The sequence below is a fragment of the Trachemys scripta genome, chromosome 2 (assembly GCF_013100865.1).
Source record: "Trachemys scripta elegans isolate TJP31775 chromosome 2, CAS_Tse_1.0, whole genome shotgun sequence".
In the NCBI taxonomy this organism is placed as follows: domain Eukaryota; kingdom Metazoa; phylum Chordata; order Testudines; family Emydidae; genus Trachemys; species Trachemys scripta.
The window spans coordinates 163695757-163721504 of NC_048299.1; the positions used below are offsets into that span (position 1 = coordinate 163695757).

Here is a 25748-nt window from a genome sequence, read left to right on the forward strand (position 1 = left end):
AATATAATCCAACAAAGAACCTGTGTCACAGGAAGGTTAGCATTGCACAGCTAGGCACTCAAACCTCAGGAAATGCCAGTTATAGCTATACATGCAGCTAATTGCATGGCTACATATTTTGAAAACACCATATACAAATTGTTGCACCCTCTACTACTGAGTATTTTGGAGTGAGAGCCAGACAAGAGTCCATGAGAGCCACTTCTATAATCCTAGATACAAAGCTATAAGGTGATGTTCACACTCAGAGTATACATCAGTTACTTAAGGATAAAAATCCTTACAAGTACGTGGTGGGTTAATAGACCACCATTAGACCGAGACCAGGGAAACTCAGAGTTAAAAGGACAGCATCTACTTGATTTTTCCTTTAACTAGACTACTTTTAAAGTTTCCAATAAGCACCTTTCCAACCAGATGCACTTTCTATAAAAAGCAGAGCGGTTTTATAAGGGTTTTGTTGTTTCCCTGATAATGCTTAAGGATCTTTCACCAAGGGAAAGAAAACAGGCCGCAGAAGAGCAGTGAATGGACTTGCCTGCCCCCCACTTCCCACCACCTGCCTGCTGGTCTCTCCTTCAGCAGCAGCACTGAAGTGAGGCCTCCCAATGTCTACACGCCTCCCTGAGGCGCACAGAAGAGCCGTGGTGAGTGAAGACCCATGCCCACTCTTACTGCACCCGGCCACCCACCCACCAGGCTCTCACTGCTGCAGCATGGAGAAAACGAGCATGCGAGAGATGTGCACAAGACAGGCATTGCAATAAAGCAAAACCTGGCACCATTGTCACTATGCAAAGTGCTCTCTGACTTACAATGTAAACAGACTCTAAAGGAAAAAGGAAGTGCGGCTCACTTTGGCACACCTACATCTAAAAGAACAAAGAACAGTACAGGAGCAGTGGAGGGAGAGGGGGGAGAACAGTGAACCCCTGGAGAAAGGGGAATAGTTAAGAGATGGGGAAGTAGTGAGAAGGAATTCTTTTAAACCATGAAACTGCTTTGGGGGAAGCAGGGAGGAAAGTTAGGCCATAGGTCATCTGTGGATTTAGTTTTTAACTCTACCTGAGGTGCTAAAAATACCACAGTGACGATTGTCATCATAAAACATCCAATGGAAACCTCACCTCGTTTTCCACCGCTAAGGTCACCTCTTTTTTCAGCTCATCCCAGGTCAGATCCATGATTCTCTCTCCGCCTCGGGAAAAGATCTACAAAAACATTACAGGAAACTTCCGTTTTGAAGCACTAGACTTGCCACGAGCCTGTCTAAGTGACAGCACGACGTGAAGATGTCGAACAGATGAGTAACATCACTCACTGCAGAGAATTGTAGCTAGGCACAGGGAGCCAAGATACACCAGAGCGAAGTAAACGCACTTAGCTGTTTACAGATGTCGGCATGAGCGTACAGCCCGGCCTTTTGCCCCCAATACGAGGGAGGGACTGGCTGTAGTGGGGGCCCAGGGGCCCACTAGAGGGGCTGGCCAGACTGGAGGAAAGGGGCTTCCAGCAGCCTGACGTGCATTAAAATCAGGCCCATACAATGCCCGTTGGGTGCTGCAGGCACAGCAGGTTTTCTGGTCCCCTAACCCCAAGGTCACGGCCTCCCTCAGATCCACAGAGACTCTTTCCCTGCAGTCACTGCTTCCCCCTGGATCCACAGCCTACAGACGATACAACGAGGTTAGTGGAATCAGGCTTTTCCAACGTTCACCAAACCCACTGACACCTGGAACGTTCCCAGACCTGGGAACTGATCAGATGCCGTTTTCGTTACAGGCAGCGCATCCCCAGGGGAGTGAGCATAGGGCTTTGCTGAGCTCAGCCCGTGAGCTCCATCACAGAAGCTACACTGAGTCAAGAGCCAGCCCGGTGGGCAGCTCACCAGGTCCTGCCCGAAGGTAGAACCAGGGTGGTGTTCTCGGAGGCGATAAGGTGCACACCAGGGACCTGATTCTCCACTGTCACACCAGTGACTTAAATGCAGTCATACCAGCATAAGACAGAGACTCAGAGTCCAGCGCTGCCCACCAGCATCTCCATCAGAGAATTACGGAGCAGCAGCAACGCTGCATTCCCTTCAACCCCTGGCCCTTCATCCTCCTGCACCCTCCAATCCACGAGCTCACCAGCGCCCGCTGCTGCCCAAACCCCTCCCCTCCTCCCTCAGCTCTGGGGTTAACGTTCCCCGCCCCCGCACCACACAACACCCACTCCAGCAATCCCAGCTCGGCTCACACCTAGCATTCGTTTCTCCCACCGCTGGTCCTGAGCCACAGAAAGTTCAGCAGGAAACCCCCAGCCCACTTGGCTATCTTCTGCTACGGGTCTGATGTCATCAGTCACCTCTGCTACCTTGTCCACACACCCAGCCCTCCCTGACTGAGGCCAGCAAACGGTCAATACTATTTCACACCTCTGGCTGCTTCCTAAACCCTCCCCACACTCCTTCCCTTTCCACACCAGCTTCTTGGCAGTGAAGACTAGGTCAGGCATGACCTTCCACTCCCCCATTCTCCCCTCTCATCATCCTCTGCTGCACCCCAGACCCTGCCCTTGAAACCTCCTGCCCGCTCTCTTTCCCACTTCTCCATCATACCCTGGCCCTACTGACCGCCACCCTCGCTCTCACCCTTGCCTTCTCCTCGGGTTCTTTTCTCTCCACATACCTACATGTTCTTGTATGCCCCCATCCACAGGACCCTAGCCTAGACCCTCCTTGCCCTCTCCTTGAAACGCGCTGGGCAGGCTGCATACAGCCACTGTATAAATGTTCTCATCTCAGACTGTTCTTCAGTCACCATGCCCAGCCTCCACCCTTTCCAGCCCATAAAAACTGCTCTCGATGCTCTTCCCAGCTCAGCATCCTTGGGACCTTTCACTATTATAGCAGTCTTCCTCCTGCCACTGCCTGTACCTTGCGGTGTTATGTGCATGGAGAATTAAGCGCCTCAGGGCAGGGAGCTTTCATTTTTCTGTAGCGCATCAAGCACACCTATGACACTGTATACACACAGAGATGCAGCTTTTGCAGGCCCAGATGTTCTCCTGTACTGAGATCTGGTCAGTTCAGGTGAAGTGCAGCTGTCAGGGAACAAGTTATGCCTCCCTTCCCAGCCCACCAGCAAAAGTTAGACCTGTTTAAGGGCTGCTCTAATTTATGGTGACTGGTCTCTGTGGGGCCTTATGCCAACGGATGGCATGCAGGCCAGCTGAGAGTTCTCCTCCTTGAGTGACCCCATGTCCACTTTGTGCAGCCAGAAGTGGCACAAAGTGGCTGGAACTGAGGGAGCACAAACTGATTGCTTGCTAACCTGTAGAGCTTTGAGTAGAGCAGCATTTGTGAACCGACCAGGCATGAAGAGAGACTCCAAATAAGTTTCCTGTGAAAGAACAAAATGGTAATTCAGAGAAGCGCATTTATGCAAAATGGTGCAGGTTTCTAATTACAGTTCATCATTCCATGTTCCTGGAATTCTGCATCTCTTCTGCAGAAGCCTGCTAACAGGTGGCACTGTACATTACAGTATTACTGGCCTTTCAATGGTTTATTCTGCAAAAGGATTCTGACCATCTGAAACCCAGCCTAGATGGTCTAGTCTCTCACAGAATGAGGTAAGTCACCCCCGGAATGCAAAGCAGCCAGACACACACACACACTGCAGGGATGAACTCCGCAGCTAACAGCCTGAAAGGAAACTGCAAAGAAGAGGCTGTCTTTCCTGTTCGTGGGGGCAGAAGGCAGCACAGCTCCTTAGTGTTGGTAAAACTGAGGGTTTGGTTTCATAGCATCCCCTAGAATTCAACACCCCCTCTTTCCATCCCACCTGTATCGTGTGCAATGAGGAGCAAGGAGCACCTTCAGGCTGCCATGTCTAATTCCTACTCCCCTTCCCATGGCACTGGCAATTCCTGTGTTCCCTTCGGTCCCATTAATGCCTCTCCTCCTAGATCACCTTTCCAGGCCTGAGGAACTCGCGTCCTTCCTTTGAATCTCCAACTGCCCTAATTCACAGTAAAATCCCTTGCTGTATCAAATCCCAACTCACTGTCCCCTCTTCAGAGTTTTATGCAACTCTGCCCTTGCCTATATCTCAACCCTCTTTTTCACCTCCTCTGCCGCTCCTCAGGCCTCGACACATCCTCTAAGTAGCTTAATGCTTCTGCTCCCATCCTTAGACCACTCCATCGGAGCCTCATTTCTGCTCAAGCTGGAAATCCATGTCTGCTCTAGCCTCTCAATCTGCCTTCTTCACAGCGCCTGCCATTGGAAGCAGCTATCCTGTATCACACTGCTCGCTGATGTCAAGCTGTTTACAAATCTCATCTTGAAAGGCTTTCTCCCTTGCTTATAACAATTTCTGTTCCTCCTCAGTTACTGGCCTTATGGCCAGCTTAGATGTTTTACACCACTGTAATGTATACTGTGTGTCTGTTATCTCATTTAGTTCTGGGAAGCTTTAAAGCTACCGTTTGTATAATGGACAACATACAAAATAAAGTTATATTGCATACACTGGTCTGTCCCAACTGTCTTTCTATCTTTTGCTGCAGGGGAGAGAAATAGAACAGAAGCTAGGGACACAGCCCAAGTTACTTCTGGTTGGTATTGTATTGTCCACTCACCCTAGGGTCTTGGTCATCTCTAATATTCACTTCTTCTTCCGGCAGAGGCTGCACAAAAACTTGGTTCCACTGGCCTGCAATATTTCTGAGGAAAAAAGAATTTCCATCAGTCATGTAGGCTCAGTCGCAGTGAACACTAAACTCTCTGGTAATCCTAGTCTGAAGCGAGTTCAACTGTAGTACTTTCACCAGTAACCACAGATATTAATTCAGTGCTGGTCCAGATGGGGCATAGGGTAGGATAATCTTAACCAAGATGATTGATGACTTATGTACAAGAGCTACATCCTTATTTCGGTTTACTCTGCTGTCCAGTTAACCCATGGATATATCTAGCCAGCTATCTAGATTCTTATCCCAAGCCCATCATTATGATATCATGCTGTGCCCTCCCTTTGTTTTACTGACAAGTATGTAGAGATGGGCTGATTCTGAAACTCTGCCCAGTTAGAATTAATGGCAAATTCATGTGCCTAAAGGGAAGCAGGACACTTGTAACTCATTTTACCCAGGTATTTCAGTCCATCCACGGGCCCAGATACTGTGTCTACTTGCCCACCTTCCAAAGGCCAATGAATAAACTAATATCTTTACCTGCTGGTCCTCCAAACTCCTCCTACTTGCCCCAGATGAATATGTAAAAGTTGGCAAAAAAGTATGAGGGGGAAGCTGGGAGTGGCACAGATGTTCCCTGTGATCTTCTAATCATGCCAGACCTCTGAGTTCTTAACCCTGCTTTCTTTCTATCACAGCTACAATAAAGCAGGGTTAAAAACCTAAATAACCTATGTTACAAGGAGAAAGGAGTGGACAGACGCCACGCGCCCTGGGACATTAAGGAAATTAGCTAACAGACAATGAACTATTTCTGAAAAACTGAGCACAAGCGGATCGGAAAGGAAGCAAGTGGAGGGAAGGAAATGTAGGAATGATTTTAGCGAACAGTAATAGTGACCATTGCAATTACTACCCCACAAAGTTAACCAGTAAAACGGGAGGGAGACTCACTGCTCAAAGTTGATGTATTTCACAATAGTCTGATTCTCATCATCGTGCCACAGTGCCCAGATCTCAGCTGGTGTTAAGGCAAAATCAACAAGCGTCTCCTAGGAGAAAAAGATAGCATGGAGACTTGATTAACACACCGAAAATGCAAGTGACGTTTAAAGCTCTCAGGGGGTACAAGTGCATAAACCAGAGAAACATGTAATGTTATTCTGTCACATTCACAGGAGCAAACCCAGATCCTGTTTATTGCTTCTAAAAGTCCCCAAACTTGTATCTGATTTATGGATCTGTACTCTTCTTCCAGCAAGACTCTGCCCACTACTAGTTTTGTACCCCACCTCCCCAAGGAGTGTAGCATTGGCACTCACCTGAGAGGTGAATAGGGAGGATATGTGGTCAAGACTATAGCGGTTACTCTCAGTGCTCACCAGCTGGAAGACACAGAACTGCACACACACGCACAAGGTAAGTCAATGGCTGGAAAAGAGCTATCCTAATTAAGATAAAGATGCTATCAAAGTGACACAGTAAAACTGTTCTACTCAGGTTCTTATCCCACGCCCATCACGGCATTATCCAAGCACCTGATACTGAAGTACTTTGTTTTGAATCTTATGATTGAAAGAACAAGTGCCAAGTAGTGCAAGGCAGTGCATACGATACTAAAATGCAATTGCCTCGCCCAGAGATGCCGCGCACACACACTGAGAGCTGTACCGCTCCACTCTGAAACCCCAAGCACTCGGACTGGCTAAGAGATCCCACTCCACACAATGACTATTTGTTCTAAATGATGTAGTGAAGGTGTAAACTCTCTGAGACAGGGACCACCTGTTTGTTCCATGTCTGTACAGCGCCTAGCACAATGGGCCCAGGTCCAGGAGTGGAACTCCTCCATGCCAGCACAATGGATATTAATGCAAAATATAGCACTCAACCCAGGAGCTGCCAAAGTTAAAGTGACACATTCAACTAAAGGCATTTGGTGCAGGCGGTAAGGGACCTGCCAATCCATATCGCCAAGGGCCACATTCTGCCGGCAATTACAACAGTGAATGAGTGTGCTAGGTAAACAGTGAGCACAGAAATAATTTAAAATATATTCATCCTTAATTTAAAATAAGGACTAACTATAGTTCTAGAGTGTTCACAAAAGGAAACTGGTTGACAGATTGCAGATGCATTCTGTATATATCTGTCCTCTTCATTTCTGTTCTAGCAAGATATTTAAAAATAAATGCTGCAGCCCTGCCTCATTCACCGTGAACTGAAGCTCAGAAAACTGGGAGCATCCCAATAATTCACGGTCTTTGCCTATAATGGCATCTCTTGAAGGTTCCGGTCATTTGGTACCTGTCCTCGCTTGGGTGCATGCATATAAACACCAAGGTAGAGCCCCAGTGACTGCGAATAGGCCAGCCGCAATCGGTGTCCCGTTCCAGCAGCGAGCCTCAGGTCCTTATTCACAGGCACGAACTCCAGTAGATCAGCTACCATCAGACACATTTGGTCCTGCCCAGAGCAAAGACAGCAGGCAAGCAGCATGAAGGGAGGTTAGGGGTGGAGTTTTTCCACCTCCTGTCCTTTAAAATGCAAGTCCAGCAGCAGTTCCCCACTTTCTCTCATAACTCACCTTAACCTGGACTAGCTCCAGGTCCATTTTTCCCCTTTATTCTCTCCCGCCCCCACTCCTCCACCTGTTTTCCTTTTGTGTCTGTGTCTGTGTCTGTCATTTCTGCTCCCCTAGTTTCTCCTCCTGCCTTCTTCCCTTCACTTACACAAAGGCTACAGCTTGCCCTTCTGGGGGCAGCCGTGTGATGCTTTGGGAGGGAGAGACACGCTCTGGCAGCTGAACTGCCTGTTGCGATTGCAAACACACAAAGCTTGTGCTACTTGTTGGCCTGCAGCCCTATGTACGAGCATCTCCTGTAGCTAGGGACTGCTAGGAAGGAAAGTGGGTTTCAAGAAACTACCCACTGAACTGACGGAAGCGTATTTGCAGTGGAGAATCAGAGCAGATCCAGTGTCACGCAGCTTTCCCCACCCCGCGTATGGCTTCTCTTCTCAATCTGGTTCCCCCTTCCCCAGACTAGGTTAGCATCTCCTCAAGGTGGGGAACCCTGCTTTAACAGCTATGTTACATCTTTGACGCTCCTCAAACACTATTAAGAGATTTCTAGTCTTTTACACTTGTCTCCCTCGCAGCCTTCTGGGGAGCCATGCATTCAAACACAAGTCTGCACCGATCCATTCTCCGGGTAGGCTGAAGCACAACGCGTGGCCTGTACAACTATCTGAAACACTGTTCATTTGCTTTGCTCTCCTGATCTTGCCTCTTACTGAGCGTGTGCTCTGAAAGCCTGCGCAGTAAAACTACAACCCCAGCCCCACTCAACCATCCAAACTAGCTGAGCGTATGTGGGCTCAGGGAACTGGTACTTGGATATGGTGCTCAGAGTGAGTTGTGTTACACAAGCTGGTGCACTCAGTCAAGCTCTCAAGTTCCTAGACACCGTGGTAAGGCAGTGCAGTATGCTTGCTAACTTGTTGCCCGCACTGTTACCTGTCCTACGTTTGAAGACTTCGTTATATCTAGAAATCATACAATTTCCACGTAAAATATTAATAGGAGTCAAGACTTGACCATTTCTTTGTGTTCCCTGAAATCCTGCTACTCAACGAACTCATGGCCAGTTCATGGAGTACCAGTTTAGCCAAGTCTCAGAATCGCTGCTGTATCAACAGCCCATCCTGTCTCACAGCACCTCGAGATCATCCATGTGGTGTGACTAGCCCTGAATCAACCCCATCTGCAAAGCAAATCACAACCCAGAACACACACTCACTTTGTAAGACCACATCCTGAGTTTGTGATCCTGGCAGAGTGCGAATAGGAAGGCATCATGCTCAAGGCAGTGAACGGAGAGGCTAACAGGAAGGTCTGAAGGGCCTTGGTCACCTCTGAAAACACAAGTAGTAATTCAGAATGATTTAATTAAGTATTCACAGTACTGAGGGGAGCGAATCTCTGTGCACACAAGACAGACAGCGAGCTCCCTGTCACAAGGGGCTTACAGCTTAACAGGTGAATAATTACTCAGATTCAAGGTCAGAAGGGACTGTTGTGATCATCTAGTCTGACCTCTGGGATAACACAGGACAGAGAACTTCCCTGAAATAATGCCTGGAGCAGAGCTTTCAGAAATGCATCCAATCTTGATTTTAAAAAGGTCAGTGATGGAGAATCCACCACAACCATTGGAAAATTGTTCCAATGGTTAATTACTCTCACTGTTCAAAATTTACACCTTATTTCCAATCTGAATGTATCTAGCTTCAACTTCCAGTCACTGGATGGTATTATACTTTTCTCTGCTAGATTGAATAACCCACTATTAAATATTTGTTCCCTATGTTGGTACTTAGACAGTGATCAATTCCCCCCTTAACCTCTCTTTGGTAAGCTAATAGATTGAGCTCCTTGTGTCTATCACTATAAGGCAGGTTTTCCAATCACTTAATCATTCTCATGGCTCTTCTCTGCTCCTCTCCAATTTATCAACATCCTTCTTGAAGTGCTGGACACAGGATTCTAGCAGCAGTCACACCAGTGTCAAATACAGGGGTAAAATAACCTCTCTACTCCTACGCGAGATTCCCCTAATTATGCATCCAAGGATCGCATTGGGCCTTTTGGCCACAGAGTTGCACTGAGAGCTCATGTTCAGCTGATTATCAATCCCTCCAAGAAAAAAAAAAAAAATCTATCCTGGGAAGCAATGACTCTGAGAGTCTCCCATCCTAAGCGTGGCCGACACTCTTTGTTCCTAGACGTATACATTTACATTTAGCCATATTAAAAAACGTATTATTTGCTTGTACCCAGTTTACCAAGAGATCCAGGTTGCTCTGTATCAGTGACCTGTCCTCTTCAAATTTTTGTCACCTGAAAACTTTCAGTGATGATTTTATATTTTCTTCCAGTGTTATAGGGTAAAGCCAAGAAGTGATCCCTGCAGGACCCCATTAGAAACACACCTGTTCGATGAGTCCCTATCAGTTAGCTAGCTTTTAATCCATTTAATTGTGCCATGTTAATTTTATATCACTGTAGCTTTTTAATCAAAATGTCATGTAATGCTGTCAGACCACAGGAAGAGAGAGTGCAAGCTGAGGACAGTAACAAGTTACTTAGAACATTTAAACACCTCTCTCCTCAAAAAATCACCTGAAGTTGCCGAATACCACCCAGTTTCTAGCTGTCCCCCTTTGGTGAAGATCACAAGGATGCATGCAGGCTAACACCACATACGTTTCAGGAATCCTTGACATGGGAAAGTTTTACTAGTTGTACTGACAATCTCCCCATGTGGGGAAACACTTATTCTGACAGAAGAGCATCTTATTAGTTCAGCTTAAATCCCTTCTTCAAGCAACAAGCTAAACTGAAAAGAGGCATTCTTATGTCAGAAGGAGACTGTCCTCATAGGGGATTATGTCGGTATAATGGTATCGTTTCAGCTCACGCATAAGGCTATACCACTAAAGAACTTTCCCTTGTAGACCAGGCCCTGGATCCATTCAGTTAGGCTTCATGGCACAGAGACCGCGCTGATGGCAATAGACAGGTAACAAGTTCTTGTTAGTCCTTTCAGATCTAACGGATGCCTGTGACACTGTTTAACATGAGGTGCTGCAGACTGGACTGCGAGAGCTGGCAGGAATAGGTGTGGCCACACTAGAGCCTTTGTGAGAGAACCCAAAGGGCTGGAAGATGCAATCTCTCTTCCAGCACAAGAACTTTCACTTGTGATCCCATAGAGCTTATGACACTCCTCTTGTTCAAAAGAATGCAGGCAGAAGCCAGCAGCAGAGTGGGGAATATCTGGTTTATTGCACTGAATGCAGCATGTATGATTACCTGCCTTGCGGCCAGGTGGCATACGTGTGCATCAGTGTAAGGAACTCATGGCCCTCAGAGAGCGATTATGGTCTCTTGAGACCACAGTGGCCGAACTGGAGATAAGAGAGCCACAGAGGTACATAGATGAGACTTTGCAAAACACAGCAGGGTAGTCCCACCTCCCATCTGACAGTTTCTGTGCTGTTGAGGAGAATGAAAGTCTCGGGGGAGGAGATCATCAAACCAGAGCAGAGGGACCCTCCCTCCAGATGATGTCATGGGACCCTCTCACACTGAAGATACCTCTCCAGAGGAGGGTATCCCAGTTATTAGGAAGAGACAGATAATAGTAATGGAGGATTTGATCATTAGAAATATAGGCCGGGTCTACACACTGGGGGTGGGGGAGAGATATCAATCTAAGTTACGCAACTTCAGCTACGTGAATAACATCTTCACCGCAGCAAGTCGACTGCTGCCACTCCTCTGTCAACTCTGCCTGCACCTCTCACCGAGCTGGAGTACAGGAGTTGACAGGAGAGTGCTCGGGGGTCAATTTATCGCATCTAGACTACACGCGATAAATCGACCCTCGCTGGATCAATCACTGCTCACCAATCCGGCCGGTAGCGAAGACACACCCATAGATAGCCAGGTTTGTGATGATCAGGAGAACCTCATGGTGAATTATCTGCCAGGTGCAAAGGCTGTGGATTTTTCTAGACATTTAGATAGATGTATGTACAGTGCTTGGGGGGAGCTGATGGTCATGCTACATGTAGGTACCAGTGACATAAGGAAAGGTAGGCGAGAGGTCCTGGAGGTGAAATTTAGGCTGGAAGGTAAGAGATTAAAGTTCAGTACCTCCATGGTGCTTTATCTGAAATGCTTCCAGTTCCACATGCAGGGCCAATTAGACAGGCAGAACTGTAGAGTCTCAATGCATGGATGAGATGATGGTGTAGGGAGGAGAGTTTAAGTTTATTAGGAACTGGGGAACCTTATGGGAAAGGAGGAGGCTATACAGGAAGGATGGGTTCCAGTTAAACCAAAATGGAACCAGATTGCTAACATGTAAAATTTAAAAGGTCATAGAGGAGTTTTTAAACTAAGGGGTGCAAGAAAGCAGATGGGTGCAGAGGAGCACACAGTTCTGACAGACACATCCCTTAGGGGAGGATCTATTAACAGGGATTCTCTATATCCTAGAAAAGAGGAAAGGATAAAAGCAGATATCGTACAGGTAGGAACTAAAGAGAAACAGTCAAATAAAAAGGAGTCCCATTCAAGTACATCACATGAAGACAAACAACTAAAAAGTGACAAATTTTATAAGTGCTTGTATACAGATGTTAGAAGTCTAAATACTAAGACTGGTGAACTTGAGTGCCTGGTATTAAATGAGGACATTGATATAAGAGGATAATCAATGGGAGACGTTAATACCTGGGTACAAAATATACAAGAATGACAGAGCAGGTTCTGCTGGTGGGGGGGAGAGGCACTGAACGAAAGCATAGGTCAAATATAGTAAAAAAAATTAAATGAATCAAACTGTATCATAGAATCTCTATGGATAGAAACTCCATGCTTGAATAATAAGAGTGTAGCAGTACGGATATACTACTGACCACCTGACTAGGATGGTGATTGTGAAATACTCAGGGAGATGAGAAAGGCTAGAAGAATAGAAAACTAAATAATAATGCGGAATTTCAGGTATCCCCATATTGACCGTCACCTCAGGATGGGATGCAGAGATAAAGTTTCTAGACACCATTAACAGTGGGCTCTAAATTAACTCTTACCACCAAGAAAGCTCTTAGAGTCATTGTGGGTAGTTCTTTGAAAATATCCGCTCTGTGCAGCAGGAGTCTAAAAAGCTAACAGAATGTTAGCAACCATTAAAAGATAGATAAGATGACATTAAATATCATAATACCACTATATCGTATGCCCACACCTTGAATACTGCATGCAGTTCTGGTTGCCCCATCTCAGAGAAAGGCAATGGAAATGATTACGGGTATGGAACAGCTTCCGTACTAAGAGAGATTAAAAAGACTGGAAAGAGATGACTGGGGGGGAATGTGATAAAGATCTATAAAATGACTGATGTGGAGAAAGTGAATAAGAAAGTGTTATTTACTCCTTCAAATAACACAAGAACTAGGGGTCACCCAATGAAATTAATAGGCAGCAGGTTTAAAACAAACACAAGGAAGTATTTCTTCACACAACACACAGTCAACCCGTGGAACTCGTTGCCAGGGGATGTTGTGAAGGCCAAAACTATAACTGGTTCAAAAAAGAATCAGGAGTTCATGGAGAATAGGTCCATCAGTAGCTAGTGCATGTCCCCAAGCCTCTGACTGCCAGAAGCTGAGACTGGACAACAGGGGATGGATCACTTGATAACTGCCCTGTTCTGTTCGTGCCCTTTGAAGCATCTGCCAGTGGCCACTGTTGGAAGACAGGATACCGGGCTAGATGGACCTTTGGTCTGACCCAGTATGGACAGTCTTATGTTCTTATGAAAGTCAAGGCAGGAGGAAGCATTTTGAAGTGGTCAGATCCATATTGGCTCTCTAAATTATGGGGAGCTTCCCAATGGGTGTCAAAATAATCTGAGGTTTTATGGGCTTGTCCCCATTTTCAGATGCCCATAGAGTAGCAGTGGCTAGGAACACCTTGTCTTGTCTTCAGCTACCCAAGAGATGTTACCTATTATGCACAAATATGGACCACGGTGATACACGCATCTATCACCATTAGATTTCTGGGAAGAGAGCATACGCGTCATCCTTAATCGCACTGGCTGCCAACCCACTCCTGGGTAAAAGTCCAAGGGCCAGTTACTAAATGCAACATATTCATGGAGATCTCAGCCACGCAGATCCAGAGGCAGCACGGTAAAATGGACTAAGCCAGCTCCTCACTCCTGATCCCAATTTTGTCACTGTGACTTGCTGTGTGGCCCACAGCAAGTTCCTAACCTCTTTTTAAAAGTGCTATTTACATGCTGAGCATTACCCCTGCAGTGTGCTTGTCTACCTTTGAATTTATCTGAATACAATCCATGTGCTTCCATGCAGGGGGTTAAAAGAGACAGTCCTGTGTGTCACATGACAACACTAACCTGATAGCAGTTGGCATCCAACCTGTAAGCAAACGTTGCATCACAGAGCTCTGCTTCAGCTCCACAACTGAAACTATCCCTGAAAAAAAAATGAAAATGAAACTGCTGAGCAATGTGCAGAATATCATTTGCTGCTTCAACAGGCATGAATTATCAAACATTTTGAGAGTCGGATTACAATAAGCACCCAAGACAAAGTCAAACTCAACTGAAGCCCAAAACTGAAATAGGAAGGGATGCTGCAGGTCAGGATTAAGAGGCACTGACAAAGCATGAGCGGGAGTAAACTATATCCAGACAGTATTAATCTAATCATGGCCATCCTTCACTACGTGTCACCTTCTTATACCAGCATGAAATGGCTGGTTTTGCATAGGCAGGACAATTGGTGAAGGTGTGAGAAACACTCCCAGCTTTATAAATACATACTTATGATTACATACTCTACTCTCAACTCTTACCATGCACATCATGAGGAGGTAGCTTGAGGACAAATATTCCTCCTGAAGCAGACGGCAGAGCAAAGAGAGCCTCCCCATCACTGCTAAGCCAAGCTGCTGAAGCAGTGGAATTAGAGGCCAGTCCAGGAATGGAGGGGATCATGTGGTAGTTTGAAGGGTCTCTAAAATTAACTTTTCCAATATCTGTAAATACAGACTGCATCTGGCCCTCTGTTATCAGCTCCTGTTAGAGAGAGAGAGAAAAGAGTCCAGGTCCCAAGAACACACAGAACTGTTAGACTAGAGATATAAGAAAGGAACTGCCGGAGGAATGACAAATGCATAATCTCCACTACTCCTGGCTTTTACTTACTGAGAAAAGATCTTTTGATGCAAGTTCTCTGGTCACCTAAATTTGGCTCTTTCCCTCATTTTTAGCTGGCAAAGGTTGACCATTTAAGAGTGGATCTCAAAGTGTAAGTGGATTAGATAACTGATTCATTGGTGGACCTACTCTCCCTCCCAGATACATGCCAGGATCTTGATAACACTACCACATTCCTGCACAAGTGCTTTGCATCCCACAAAATAATTGGAGGATCACACACTTCATGGCTTATGTAGGCCCAGCCATACACCCAGCTGGGCCCCTCACCCCCCCTCTGGAGAGCCTGTCCGTGGCCAGAGTTGAGAGGCAAGGGACTCACTAACCCTAACCCAAATGTCATCATTAACTCTGAAGTCACTGCCTCACGCCCCTGTATCCAGAGTGACTCTGTTCCCCTCCCACAGGCCTCTGTGAAGTAACTGTCTCACCTCTGCATCATGAGTGATCAAATGGGGATTTTAGTGAAAATTGGGCTTTTCCAGTTTTCCATTCTCACCAAAATTAATAGGGTTCTGCCCTTTGATGTCTAGAACACCCCCAGCATTTTTGGAATTGATCATATGCGGTTTTCAAAAATTATCAAATTTCAGACTGAAATAAGGCAGACATTTTTATCAGGGAGAGTAATTAACCACTGGAACAATTTATCAAGCTTGTGGTTGATTCTCCATCACTGGCAAGTTTTCAATCAAGATTGGATATTTTTCTAAAAGCTCTGCTCTAGGAATTATTTTGGGGAAGTTCTCTGGCCTGTGTTATCCAGGAGGTCAGACAAGATGACCATAATGGTCCCTTCTGGTCTTAGAATCTGGGGCATTTCTGTCTCTGAGTATAGCATAGGGCCTCACTTCACTTGGCCAATGATTTGGGATCATTTAGTTTGGGAACTAAGAATATGTATCATCTCTCTAAAGGAGTCTCAACCAGAAAAATTTGGGAATCACAGATGCATAAGTGACTATGTACATGGAGGCTTTGGGATTTAAAGCGAGACACCCTGAGCTTGCACTCCTGCTCTACAGCTCTTGAAATGGTAATGGTCACAGATTTCAAACAACTTAGGCCCCAATGTTCAAGTTCCCATGGATTTGGGTGCCTAACTTCCTAGGATCCTCTGAAAATCCTCATCTTAGTATTCAAAAAGCAAATTAGCACAGACATATATTTCATATGTACATGCAATATTCAGTGTAGTATATGCACCACTATTTCAGCAGGGTTGTATACTAAAAAAATGCTCTAAACTAGTGTTTAAAAATACAAAAAATGCTAGGTGGAGAAACTACAGGTTTCAGATCACTTTCCATCAAAGCTTGTTCCAATGATCCATGCCACAGCTATGTTTATGCCAACACCAATCTTTGATTCTAAAAGGTAGTTTGTAGCTAGTTTATTATAATTTTCTTGAAACAATCTCAAAGTACAGTTATTTCCACCCAGACTACTTACACTCCTGTACATGCGAGCAGGGTGTGGCAGTACCAGACGGTGCACAGTCTGATTGGTCACAATCAAGATGACGACGAGATTCTGTGTCTCACACACATGCACTCCTCCAGGTAAGAGGCTACAGTTCTGGATTTTGAGCCGAATGGCATTATTCAGGAGGTTTATATCCAGAGACTCCTCCACCAACTCCAAAGTGTCTCCAGAAGTGGTCCTGAAAAAAGTTAAAAAGCTTTTTACGTTGACAATTGTGAGGCCTCTGAGGTCAGCAGTGATCAATACAACACAGGTTTAGACTCACAGGGCAGGTCTACACTGGAGTGGCACCACTGCAGCGCTTCAGTGAAGATGCTACCTACCCAACAGGAGGACTTCTCCAATTCAGGTAGGTACTTCACCTCCCAGGGAGATGGTAGCTAGGTTGATAGGACCTAGTGCTGTCTACACCAGGGGTAGTGTCAGTGTAATTGCATTGCTCAGGGGTATGGATCTGTCACACCCCTGAGCGACATAGTTATACTGACCTAGTTTCCTAGTGTCAACCTGGCCATAGACTCTGCAGCAGGCAGACAAAAGTATCCTGCTACAGGGAGCCATGGGCTTGTTCCCACTAACTATTACTCGGGATCGCCATGCAGCAGTTCATCCCGTTCAGCAAAGCACTTGGGCATGTCTTCAAATCCAATCCATTGACTTTAAGGGGACACCTTGCACTGAACTGGCATCGCTATTCCCCCCCACCCCGCAGGGGAAGAGCAGCCCGAGACACCTGCCTCCCCCTAGCCCAGGGAGCGATACCTGCCCAGCGGCAATACTCACCATGGGGCAGGCAATACGCACCACGGGGCAACATGGGGTGTGCCTGGCAGGGTCCCCGATAGCCATGCGCTCTCCCCCACCACTTACCAGTGGATGAAGCGGTTCCTGGTGACTGACACCAGCTGGGCGCTCTCCTGGTAGCAGAACCCGCCAGCGCTGTCCGCGTAGCGCCCGGCTCCGGGGCCTGCGCTGGCACCTGCGGGGAAGGGAAGGGACGAGTGTGGGCAAGGCAGGGATTTGGGATGGGGGACGGGGCAGCCCTCAGGGTGGGCTGGTGCAGGGGCAGCCCGGGTGGGCGGGGTGTCGCGGGAACTGTGGGGGCCAGGCGGGGGGGGGGGGTGCGGGGGGGGGGGCCGGGGGGGGGGGGGGGCCGGGGGGGGCGGGGCCAGGCGGGGGGAGGGGCGGGGGTCCCGGTACCTGGCGGGCTCAGCGCGAGCTCCCGGACCCGGCGGCGCGGGCCGCGCTCGGCCCCGCTCAGCTCCAGGCAGCTCCGCTCGGCCAGCGCCGCCGCCATTTTCCCTTCCCGCGCGCCGCGCGGCCCCACGGGAAGCCGGGGACGGGACCGAGGCGCAAGGGGGCGGGGCCACGACCCCGCGCGCGGAAGCGGCCCAAGAACGCTGGCGCGCCAGCTGGTGCGTCCGGCCAATGGCGCGCGGCGTCCCCGGGCTGGGGCCGCGCGCCGGGACCCCCCACGTGGTTGCACCAAAGTCATCGGCCCAGCGCTGCCCGCGGGCCAGTCCCCCGGGCCAGCCTGGCACGTGGCAGCCCTGGCACCCGGGCCGGGACGGTCCCTTTTTTGGATCGAGGTCCAGATTTCTTGATCAAGGTTTAATCAAGGGCGACACGCCAGAGAAACAGTTGTCAGGCCGCAGTACCAGTAGTGACGAGGATGAGCAAATACAAAGATGTCACAGTCACACCAAAGGCACGTGGTGGGCTGGCTGTGGCCTGCAGTCCCCTCTTGACTACCGCTGCCTTGCATGGGGAGGGAGGTGACTTGCACAGGCACGAAGGGTCAAGTGCTGCCCCCGCCCTGCCAGCAGCCTGGGCCAGAGCCTCTTCCAGCCTCGCTGCCTGGGCTACCCTCTGCCGGGGCTCAGCTTCTGAGGCCCTCCGAGTCGGCGCCTGTCCCCAGGAGCTGAGCCTGGGCATGGAGCAGGCTGCTGCGCTGCCCCAGCCGGGCTGCAGGCTCTCAGGCAGCTGGGCATGCTAGAGGCGGGGGGCTCCGACTTCCTCAGCCGCTGGCCTGGAAGCCAAGCCCTGGGCGGGAGGCAGCCTGCTCCTGCCACAGCCAGGCACTTTCCCAGGCAGCATCCTGGAGTGGCTCTGTCCCGCTCCCTGCCAGGCTCTGGCTGCCTGAGACCCCCACATACACACACAGGTAAGGTAAGGCGGGGAGAGCATAGCCCAGGTTGGAGGGGGAGGAGACACATGGGGAAGTCACATGTCCTACCCATCACCTAATATGTGGGGGCACCAGTCATTTATTGTGCAAAATAGCTGGCTGAAGCACATTTAGGTTTGCCAACTTTCTAATTGCACAAAACCGAACACCCTAGCCCCATCCCTTCTCTGAAGCCCCCCCCCACTCATAGGTGCCCCTCCACCCCGACTCCACCCCTGCCCCGCCCTTGCCCCGTCCCCATTCCAACCCCTGCCCCAAAGTCTCCGCCCCAACTCTGCCCCCCCCGCCCCTTTTGGACCCCTCCCCAAATCCCTGCTCCAGCCCCGCCTCTACTCCCGAGCGCGCCGCGTTCCCCCTCCTCCCTTCCAGCGCTTGCTGCTGTGAAACAGCTGTTTCGCGGCACAAGCGCTGGGAGCCAGGAGGAAAAAGCGGGCACGCAGTGCACTCAGGGGAGGAGGCCGGAGCGGAGGCGGAGGTGAGTTGGGGCAGGGGGGTGGAGTGGGGAGCTGCCGGTGTGTGGAGCTGCCATACGAAGTCGGCGCCTATGCCCGCACTCACTCCATTCCCCATCCCCCCGTCACTCACTTTCACTGGGGATGAGGGGTTTGGGGTGCAGGAGGGGGCTCTGGGCTGGAGCCAAGGGGTTTGGAGTGTGGGAGCAGGTTCAGGGCTGGGGCAGCGGGTTGGGGTGCAGGAGGGGGCGTGAGGTCCAGGCTCCAGGAAGGAGATTGGGTGCGGGAGAGGCCTCAGGGCTGTGGTTGGGGTGCAGGAGGGGATGCGGGCTTCAGGAGGGAGGTTGAATGCGGGAGGGAACTCAGCGCTGGGGCAGGGCATTGGGTGCAGGCTCTGGGAGGGAGTTAGGGTGTGGAAAGGGGTTCCAACTTGGGGCTGGGGTGCAGGCTCCAGCCAGGAGGCGCTTACCTGAGGCAGCTCCTGGTTGGCGGCACAGCAAGGCTAAGGCAGGCTCCCTGCCTGCCTTGGTTCTGTGCGGCTCCCAGAAGCGGCAGGCATGTCCAGCCCAGCTCCTAGGTTCAGGGGTGGCAGGTGGCTCCATGCCCACAGGCACCACCCCCACAGCTCCCATTGGCCCCGGTTCCTGGCCAATGGGAGCTGCAGAGCCGGCGCTCGGGGCAGGGTCAGCACACATAGCTTTCCTGATCGCCCCTGCACCTAGTGGCCGCAGGGACAAGCCAGCACCGTGCAGAGCCACGGTAGGCTGGGATCCTGCCTTAGCCCTGCAGCACAGCCGACCGGACTTTTAACGGCCCAGTCAGCAGTGCTGACCAGAGCTGCCAGGGTCCCTTTTCGACTGGGCGTTCCCCAAGCACAATCAAGTGAGCTCTCCTTGGCAGCCAAGGCCTCTAACTGAAGTAATGTAGGGTTTTCCCCAGACACCTCAATACTATGTGGTTAAGCCCCTTTGTTTTCAGTTTAAACTGATTTTTACCAAATAGTTCTCGGGTTTTACAAAAAGTATTATTCATTTTTTTCTGATTTTCACCCTGCTTTTGTATCATTCAAATATATAACAAATAACTAGTTTGATTAGGAAAATACAATATCTGGCATGAGTTATATGTATTAGGCTAATACATTAGTCTGTGTGTATATGCAAAGCTGCCTGTTGAAGTAAGACTATGTATTGGTCTAGAAGATACAATAAACAAAGAGGCACACATGCAAGCTCTGAAGTGCGTTTGCATCTGAACGTACTGATGAATCTCACGTCCACCACGTACACATTTCAAGCTGTTAGCAGATAACGGTTTAAAGAATTGACACACACTAAAATGGGAAGAAAATGAAGATCTGTATCAGAACATGTTTCAGAACACAAGCAATTATTCAAAAGTTTTAAAAAAACAAAAACAGGAGAAAAGGCTGAAGTTGAGTGTATGCGCTGCAAATAGTGTGGCCCAATTATTAAATGTATTTAGAGGCTAATAGTTCTAAGTCTACAGCATATTTTATTCAAATAAAAAGTTTTATTTGGGAATTAAAGGTATATTGTTTTCTTAAACTCAGAGGGGGCATTGTGTTTTGAGTTCTGTTTTAATTCTGCAGCAAACCACATTGATGAACAGAATTCAAAGCATTAAGCTGTGACGTTTCACTCTATATGATTTTATGAAAATATGCTAAGAATTTCAATATAATGTAACTGAAATATGCTTCATGCAAAAGGTCTCTTGTAGGGTATCATTACAAGGCTTATAATCTACTGAGTGTGGTCATCCTATTTGTATAAAAGTACCACTCTTGTATCTGAACTACAAATATAAAATATAACTCTGAAGGCCTATTGTAATTACACGAAGTGTGGACCATTAATGGTGGTTTGGAATCTTGATGGCTCCCATTAACCAGGACAGTTGTCTGTAGATGGCTGTGTTTTACTTGTAAGTCTTCCTGTATATGTGTGTGCTGGCAAGTGGGTAATGAAGTCTTATAATGACATGTGATCATGTCACCTGAACTGGAATCCATCTTTAACCTGGTGCTTTTCCATTGAGAAGAAGAGGTGGGAACCCACAGAGGGACAAAGGATTCCTGCCTTATGCAAAAGATATATGAGTGGGTGGAACAGAACAAGGGGGCAGCCATCATGAGGAATCCCCGAGCTACCACCTGAGCTGGGACAAGGGCTGTACCAGGGGAAAGGATTGTGCCCAGACTAGGAAGGTGTCCAGTCTGTGAAACAGACTTATTGAAACATCTCTGAGGGTGAAATTTTATCTGTATTCAGTTTTATTACTGTATTAGGCTTAGACTTGCGTGTTTTATTTTATTTTACTTGGTAATTCACTTTGTTCTGTCTGTTACTACTTGGAACCACTTAAATCCTACTTTCTGTATTTAATAAAATCACTCTTTACTTATTAATTAACCCAGAGTGTGTATTAATACCTTGGGGGGCAAACAGCTGTGCATATCTCTCTATCAGTGTTATAGAGGGCGAACAATTTATGAGTTTACCCTTTATAAACCTTATACAGGGTAAAACGGATTTATTTGGGGTTTAGACCCCATTGGGCATTCGGCATCTGAGTGTTAAAAAGAGGAACACTTCTGTAAGTTGCTTTCAGTTAAGTTTGCAGCTTTGGGGCATGTGTTTCAGACGCTGGGTCTGTGTTGGAGCAGACTGGTGTGTCTGGCTCAACAAGACGGGGCTGGATTCCCAGGCTGGCAGGAAAAGCAGGGGCAGAAGTAGTCTTGGCACATCAGTTGGCAGTTCCCTAGGGGGTTTCTGTGATTCAGCCCGTCACATAAGTTACTGAATACTTTTTTACTCTGTCTTTCCATCCACCAATATAAACCCCGATATTTACCCAGGAAAATTATAAATAGTTTTTTGCCCTGATTTTCACCTGTTTTTGTTGTGGTAATAAACACCAATAAATTCCTGGGGAAAATAAAATAAAATAAATAGTGCTGTCACATGATTAAAAACATTAATTGTGATTTAGCGCACGCTTAATCGTGTGATTAATCGCACTGTTAATAATAGAATACCATTTAAATATTTGTGGATGTTTTCTACATTTTCAAATATATTGATTTCAATTACAGCACAGAATACAACGCGTACAGTGCTCACTTCATATTTATTTTTGATTATAAGTATTTGTGTAACTCCAGAAGACGGGATTGAACCTGGGACTTCTGGAGCTTAGTGCATGAGCCTCTACCACATGAGATAAAAGCCAACTGGCTGGTAGCTAACGCTGTAGAGCAGACTCATTTTCTCTCTCTCTCTAAGTGGTCTTGGTGCCACTAGATGGGACACACCACCACACCACACCAAACCCAGAAGGTGTGTGGGTTACATTTACGCTGTAAAAAAAAGAAAGAAATAGTATTTTTTCAATTCACTTAATACAAGTACTGTAGTGCAATCTCTTTATCATGAAAGTTGAATTTACAAATGTAGAATTAAGTACAAAAAAACTGCATTCAAAAATAAAACAATGTAAAATTTTAGAGCCTGCAAGTCCACTCAGTCCTACTTCTTGTCAGCGGTGGCTCCAGGCACCAGCGCTCCAAGCGCGTGCCTGGGGCGGCAAGCCGCGGGGGGCGCCCTGCAGGTCCCTGTGGGGGCAGCAGTCAGGCTGCCTTCGGCGGCATGCCTGTGGGAGGTTCGCCAGTCCTGCGGATTCGGCAGCAGATATGCCGAAGCCGCGGGACCGGCGGACCTCCCGCAGGCAAGCCGCCGAAGGCAGCCTGCCTGCCGTGCTTGGGGTGGCAAACAAGCTAGAGCCCCCTGCTTCTTGTTCAGCCAATCACTCAGACAAGCAAGTTTGTTTATATTTACAGAAGACAATGCTGCCCGCTTCTTGTTTACAATGTCACCTGAAAGTGAGAACAGGTGTTCGCATGGCACTGTTGTAGCCGGCATCGCAAGATATTTATGTGCCAGATGCGCTAAAGATTCAGATGTCCCTTCATGCTTCAACCGCCATTCCAGAGGACATGCGTCCATGCTAATGACGGGTTCTGCTCGATAACAATCCAAAGCAGTGCAGACCGATGCATGTTCATTTTCATTATCGGAGTCAGATGCCACCAGCAGAAGGTTGATTTTTTTTTGGTGGTTTGGGTTCTGTCGTTTCCACATTGGAGTGTTGTTCTTTTAAGACTTCTGAAAGCATGCTCCACACATCGTCACTCTCAGATTTTGGAAGGCACTTCAGATTCTTAAACCTTGGGTCGAGTGCTGTAGCTATCTTTAGAAATCTCACATTGGTACCTTCTTTGTGTTTTGTGAAATCTGCAGTGAAAGTGTTATTAAAATGAACATGTGCTGGGTCGTCATCCGAGACTGCTATAACATGAAATATATGGCAGAATGCAGGTAAAACAGAGCAGGGGACTGTGACGTTATTGATATAATCTGGGACCATCTAGAACATGGTTGCAACCAAAGTCCTGTAGTGGCACCAAATCTTGTATAAAGGGGGTCAAATGAGGTGTCTAAGACAAGGTTATGGTTTACTGGTTATGATTATGCTGGCTATATGTGTGTATCAGTTTTGTAGTTGAAGTTATGAATATTGGCTCTATACTGTCTGTATTTCAAACTTATGCTATGCTTCTGGGAGACATCCCAGACAAGTTGGTGTTAGCTCTGCCTAGCCTGCTTGATGGCCCATTAAGGACCATCAGCTATACAATTGACCCATTGAGAGAAGGCAGATTCACCTTGCAACTCAGCAAAGTATGCAGGGACTCCCATGTGATTCCAGACTCCATTTTGCTGTCATTTTCCACGTTAAGGACAAAGAGGTGTTCTTAGACCTGGAAAGAACTATAGAAGGCTGATGCCTCTCCTCCATCTTGTCTTCAATCCTGCTTCTTACCTCTGGAGGGACTTTGCTACAAACTGAAGCTCTGAACAAAGGACTGATGACCCATCCCAGCTGGGGCTGTACTCCAGAGACTTGATTTGAACCTGCAGTTTATTTCATCACTGCTACAAGCCTGAACCAAGAACTTTGCCATTACTGTATGTAATTGATTCCATTTAACCAATTCTAGCTCTCATCTATATCTTTTTCCTGTTATGAATAAACCTTTAGCTTTTAGATTCTAAAGGATTGGCAACAGCGTGATTTGTGGGTAAGATCTGATTTGTATATTGACCTGGGTCTGGGGCTTGATCCTTTGGGATCAGGAGAAACTTTTTTCTTTTAATGGGGTATTGGTTTTCATAACCATTTGTCCCATAACGAGTGGCATTGGTGGTGATGCTGAGAAACTGGAGTGTCTAAAGGAATTGCTTGTGTGACTTGTGGTTAGCCAGTGGGGTGAGACCAAAATCCTCTTTGGCTGGTTTGGTTTGCCTTAGAGGTGGAAAAACCCCAGCCTAGGGCTGTAAGTGCCCTGTTTTAAGCGATTTGTCCTGAATTGGCACTCTCAGTCGGGTCCCGCCAGAACCGCATCGTTACAGGGACATACAATTCTCCTCCAAAGAGTTCAGTCACAAATTGAATTAACGCATTATTTTTTTAACGAGTGTCATCAGCATGGAAGCATGTCCTCTGGAATGGTGGCTGAAGCATGAAGGGACATACGAATGTTTAGCACATCTGGCACGTAAATACCTTGCAATGCCCGCTACAAAAGTGCCATGCAAATGTCTGTTCTCTCTTTCTGGTGACATTGTAAATAAGGAGAGGGCAGCATTATCTCCTGTAAAAGTAAACAAACTTGTTTGTCTCAGGAATTGGCTGAACAAGAAGTAGGACTGAGTGGATTTGTAGGCTCTGAAGTTTTACATGGTTTTGTTTTTGAGTGCATTTATGTAACAAAAAAATCAACATTTGTAAGTTGCACTTTCACGACAAAGAGATTGCACTACAGTACTTGTATGAGGTGCATAGAAAAATACTATTTCTTTTGTTTATAATTTGTACAATGCAAATATTTGTAATAAAAAATAATATACACTTTGATTTCAAGTACAACACAGAATACAATATCTATGAAGATGTAGAAAAACATCCAAAATATTTAATAAATATCAATTGTTATTCTATTGTTTAACTGTGTGATTAATTTTTTTTAATAGCGATGAATTTTTTTAGTTAATCGTGTGAGTTAACTGTGATTAATCAACAGCCCTAAAAATAAACATTGAAAACAAAGGGCCCTATCTGCGGTCTACAGAGAAGGGACAGTTGTAACTGTCGCTGCATCACTGCCCCAGTTCTGAGAACCTCTCAACTCTTGCATGGAGCTCTGACACTTCAGTTCCACTCGTGAAGCTGTGACTCCCCTGAAATAGAAAAGGGGACAAGAGAAAATCTAGCTTGTGGTGCTGATACAGTAGCATAGATCATGGGAATAAAGTGAGAGAAGCACCTGGATCCCTTTTCTAAAGATAGCTGAAGAGCAGCGAATGGGCTGGATGTGGAGGGAAAGATTTGATGATTTGAGTTGGGTTGGACGAAAGCTGCAAGCGAAGCCTTCAGCCAACCTAGGGCTGTGATCTTCACAAGCTCTGCAAGGTTGGGTGGGCATGCTCAGTGCAAGGGCAAGCCCCTGTCGAGCAAACAGTGTGCTGCCAGACTTATTAGGCAGCATTTACTCTGGAGCATTAATACTAAAGAGTCCAGAGGTGACTTACTAAAACAATAATGGCTTTATTCGGAAGGTTATTTCCATGAGCTGGTGGAAGTGGTAGGCCCTGTATACTGGGTGTCAGGAAACTCAGCCAATGAATAAGGAAAGAGGAACATGACCTTAGCAGAATGACACTTGTTGGGTAATCAATCTTACCAAGGGGAGGTCAATTATCTATTAGTAGGGCAACCTGCAACTTCCATGACTTCCTGCAACCGCCGCGCCTGCTGCAGCAGCCGGCGTGGCTGACCAGGGCCGCCCGAGCAGCCGGCTCCCCGCCTCCCGCCCCCGGGGCAGCTACACATTAGCCCTTCTGGAGGCTTCTTGTTCTGTTTAGACCTTGTTTACTCTTTAGGCCTAAAATCAGGCTCTGAGCCCAGTATAGAACCTCATGCTCTCCTGGTTTGTTTTTGATTCAATAGCATTTGCATTAATGTCACCACTGGCCT

At 47.3% G+C, this 25748-nt stretch overlaps 1 protein-coding gene across 2 annotated transcripts in view; it reads right to left on the reverse strand.

Annotated features, from left to right (window-relative positions):
• NUP160 (nucleoporin 160) overlaps positions 1–17336 on the reverse strand; it is a 59373-nt gene extending 42037 nt beyond the window's left edge. Inside the window, exons 1-12 of one of the 2 annotated variants that reach the window (XM_034762147.1) lie at positions 17190–17336; positions 16860–16968; positions 15957–16167; positions 14141–14363; positions 13680–13758; positions 8484–8598; positions 6991–7149; positions 6006–6083; positions 5638–5735; positions 4630–4714; positions 3318–3386; positions 1128–1211 (exon numbers count right to left, since the gene is read on the reverse strand). In XM_034762147.1, coding sequence (XP_034618038.1) covers positions 1128–1211; positions 3318–3386; positions 4630–4714; positions 5638–5735; positions 6006–6083; positions 6991–7149; positions 8484–8598; positions 13680–13758; positions 14141–14363; positions 15957–16167; positions 16860–16968; positions 17190–17286 — 1407 coding nt within the window. In that variant the 5' untranslated portion in view covers positions 17287–17336. The remainder of the gene's footprint in view (positions 1–1127; positions 1212–3317; positions 3387–4629; positions 4715–5637; positions 5736–6005; positions 6084–6990; positions 7150–8483; positions 8599–13679; positions 13759–14140; positions 14364–15956; positions 16168–16859; positions 16969–17189) is intronic. The other variant, XM_034762148.1, reaches the window with a different exon arrangement.
• Positions 17337–25748: the final 8412 nt, after the last annotated feature.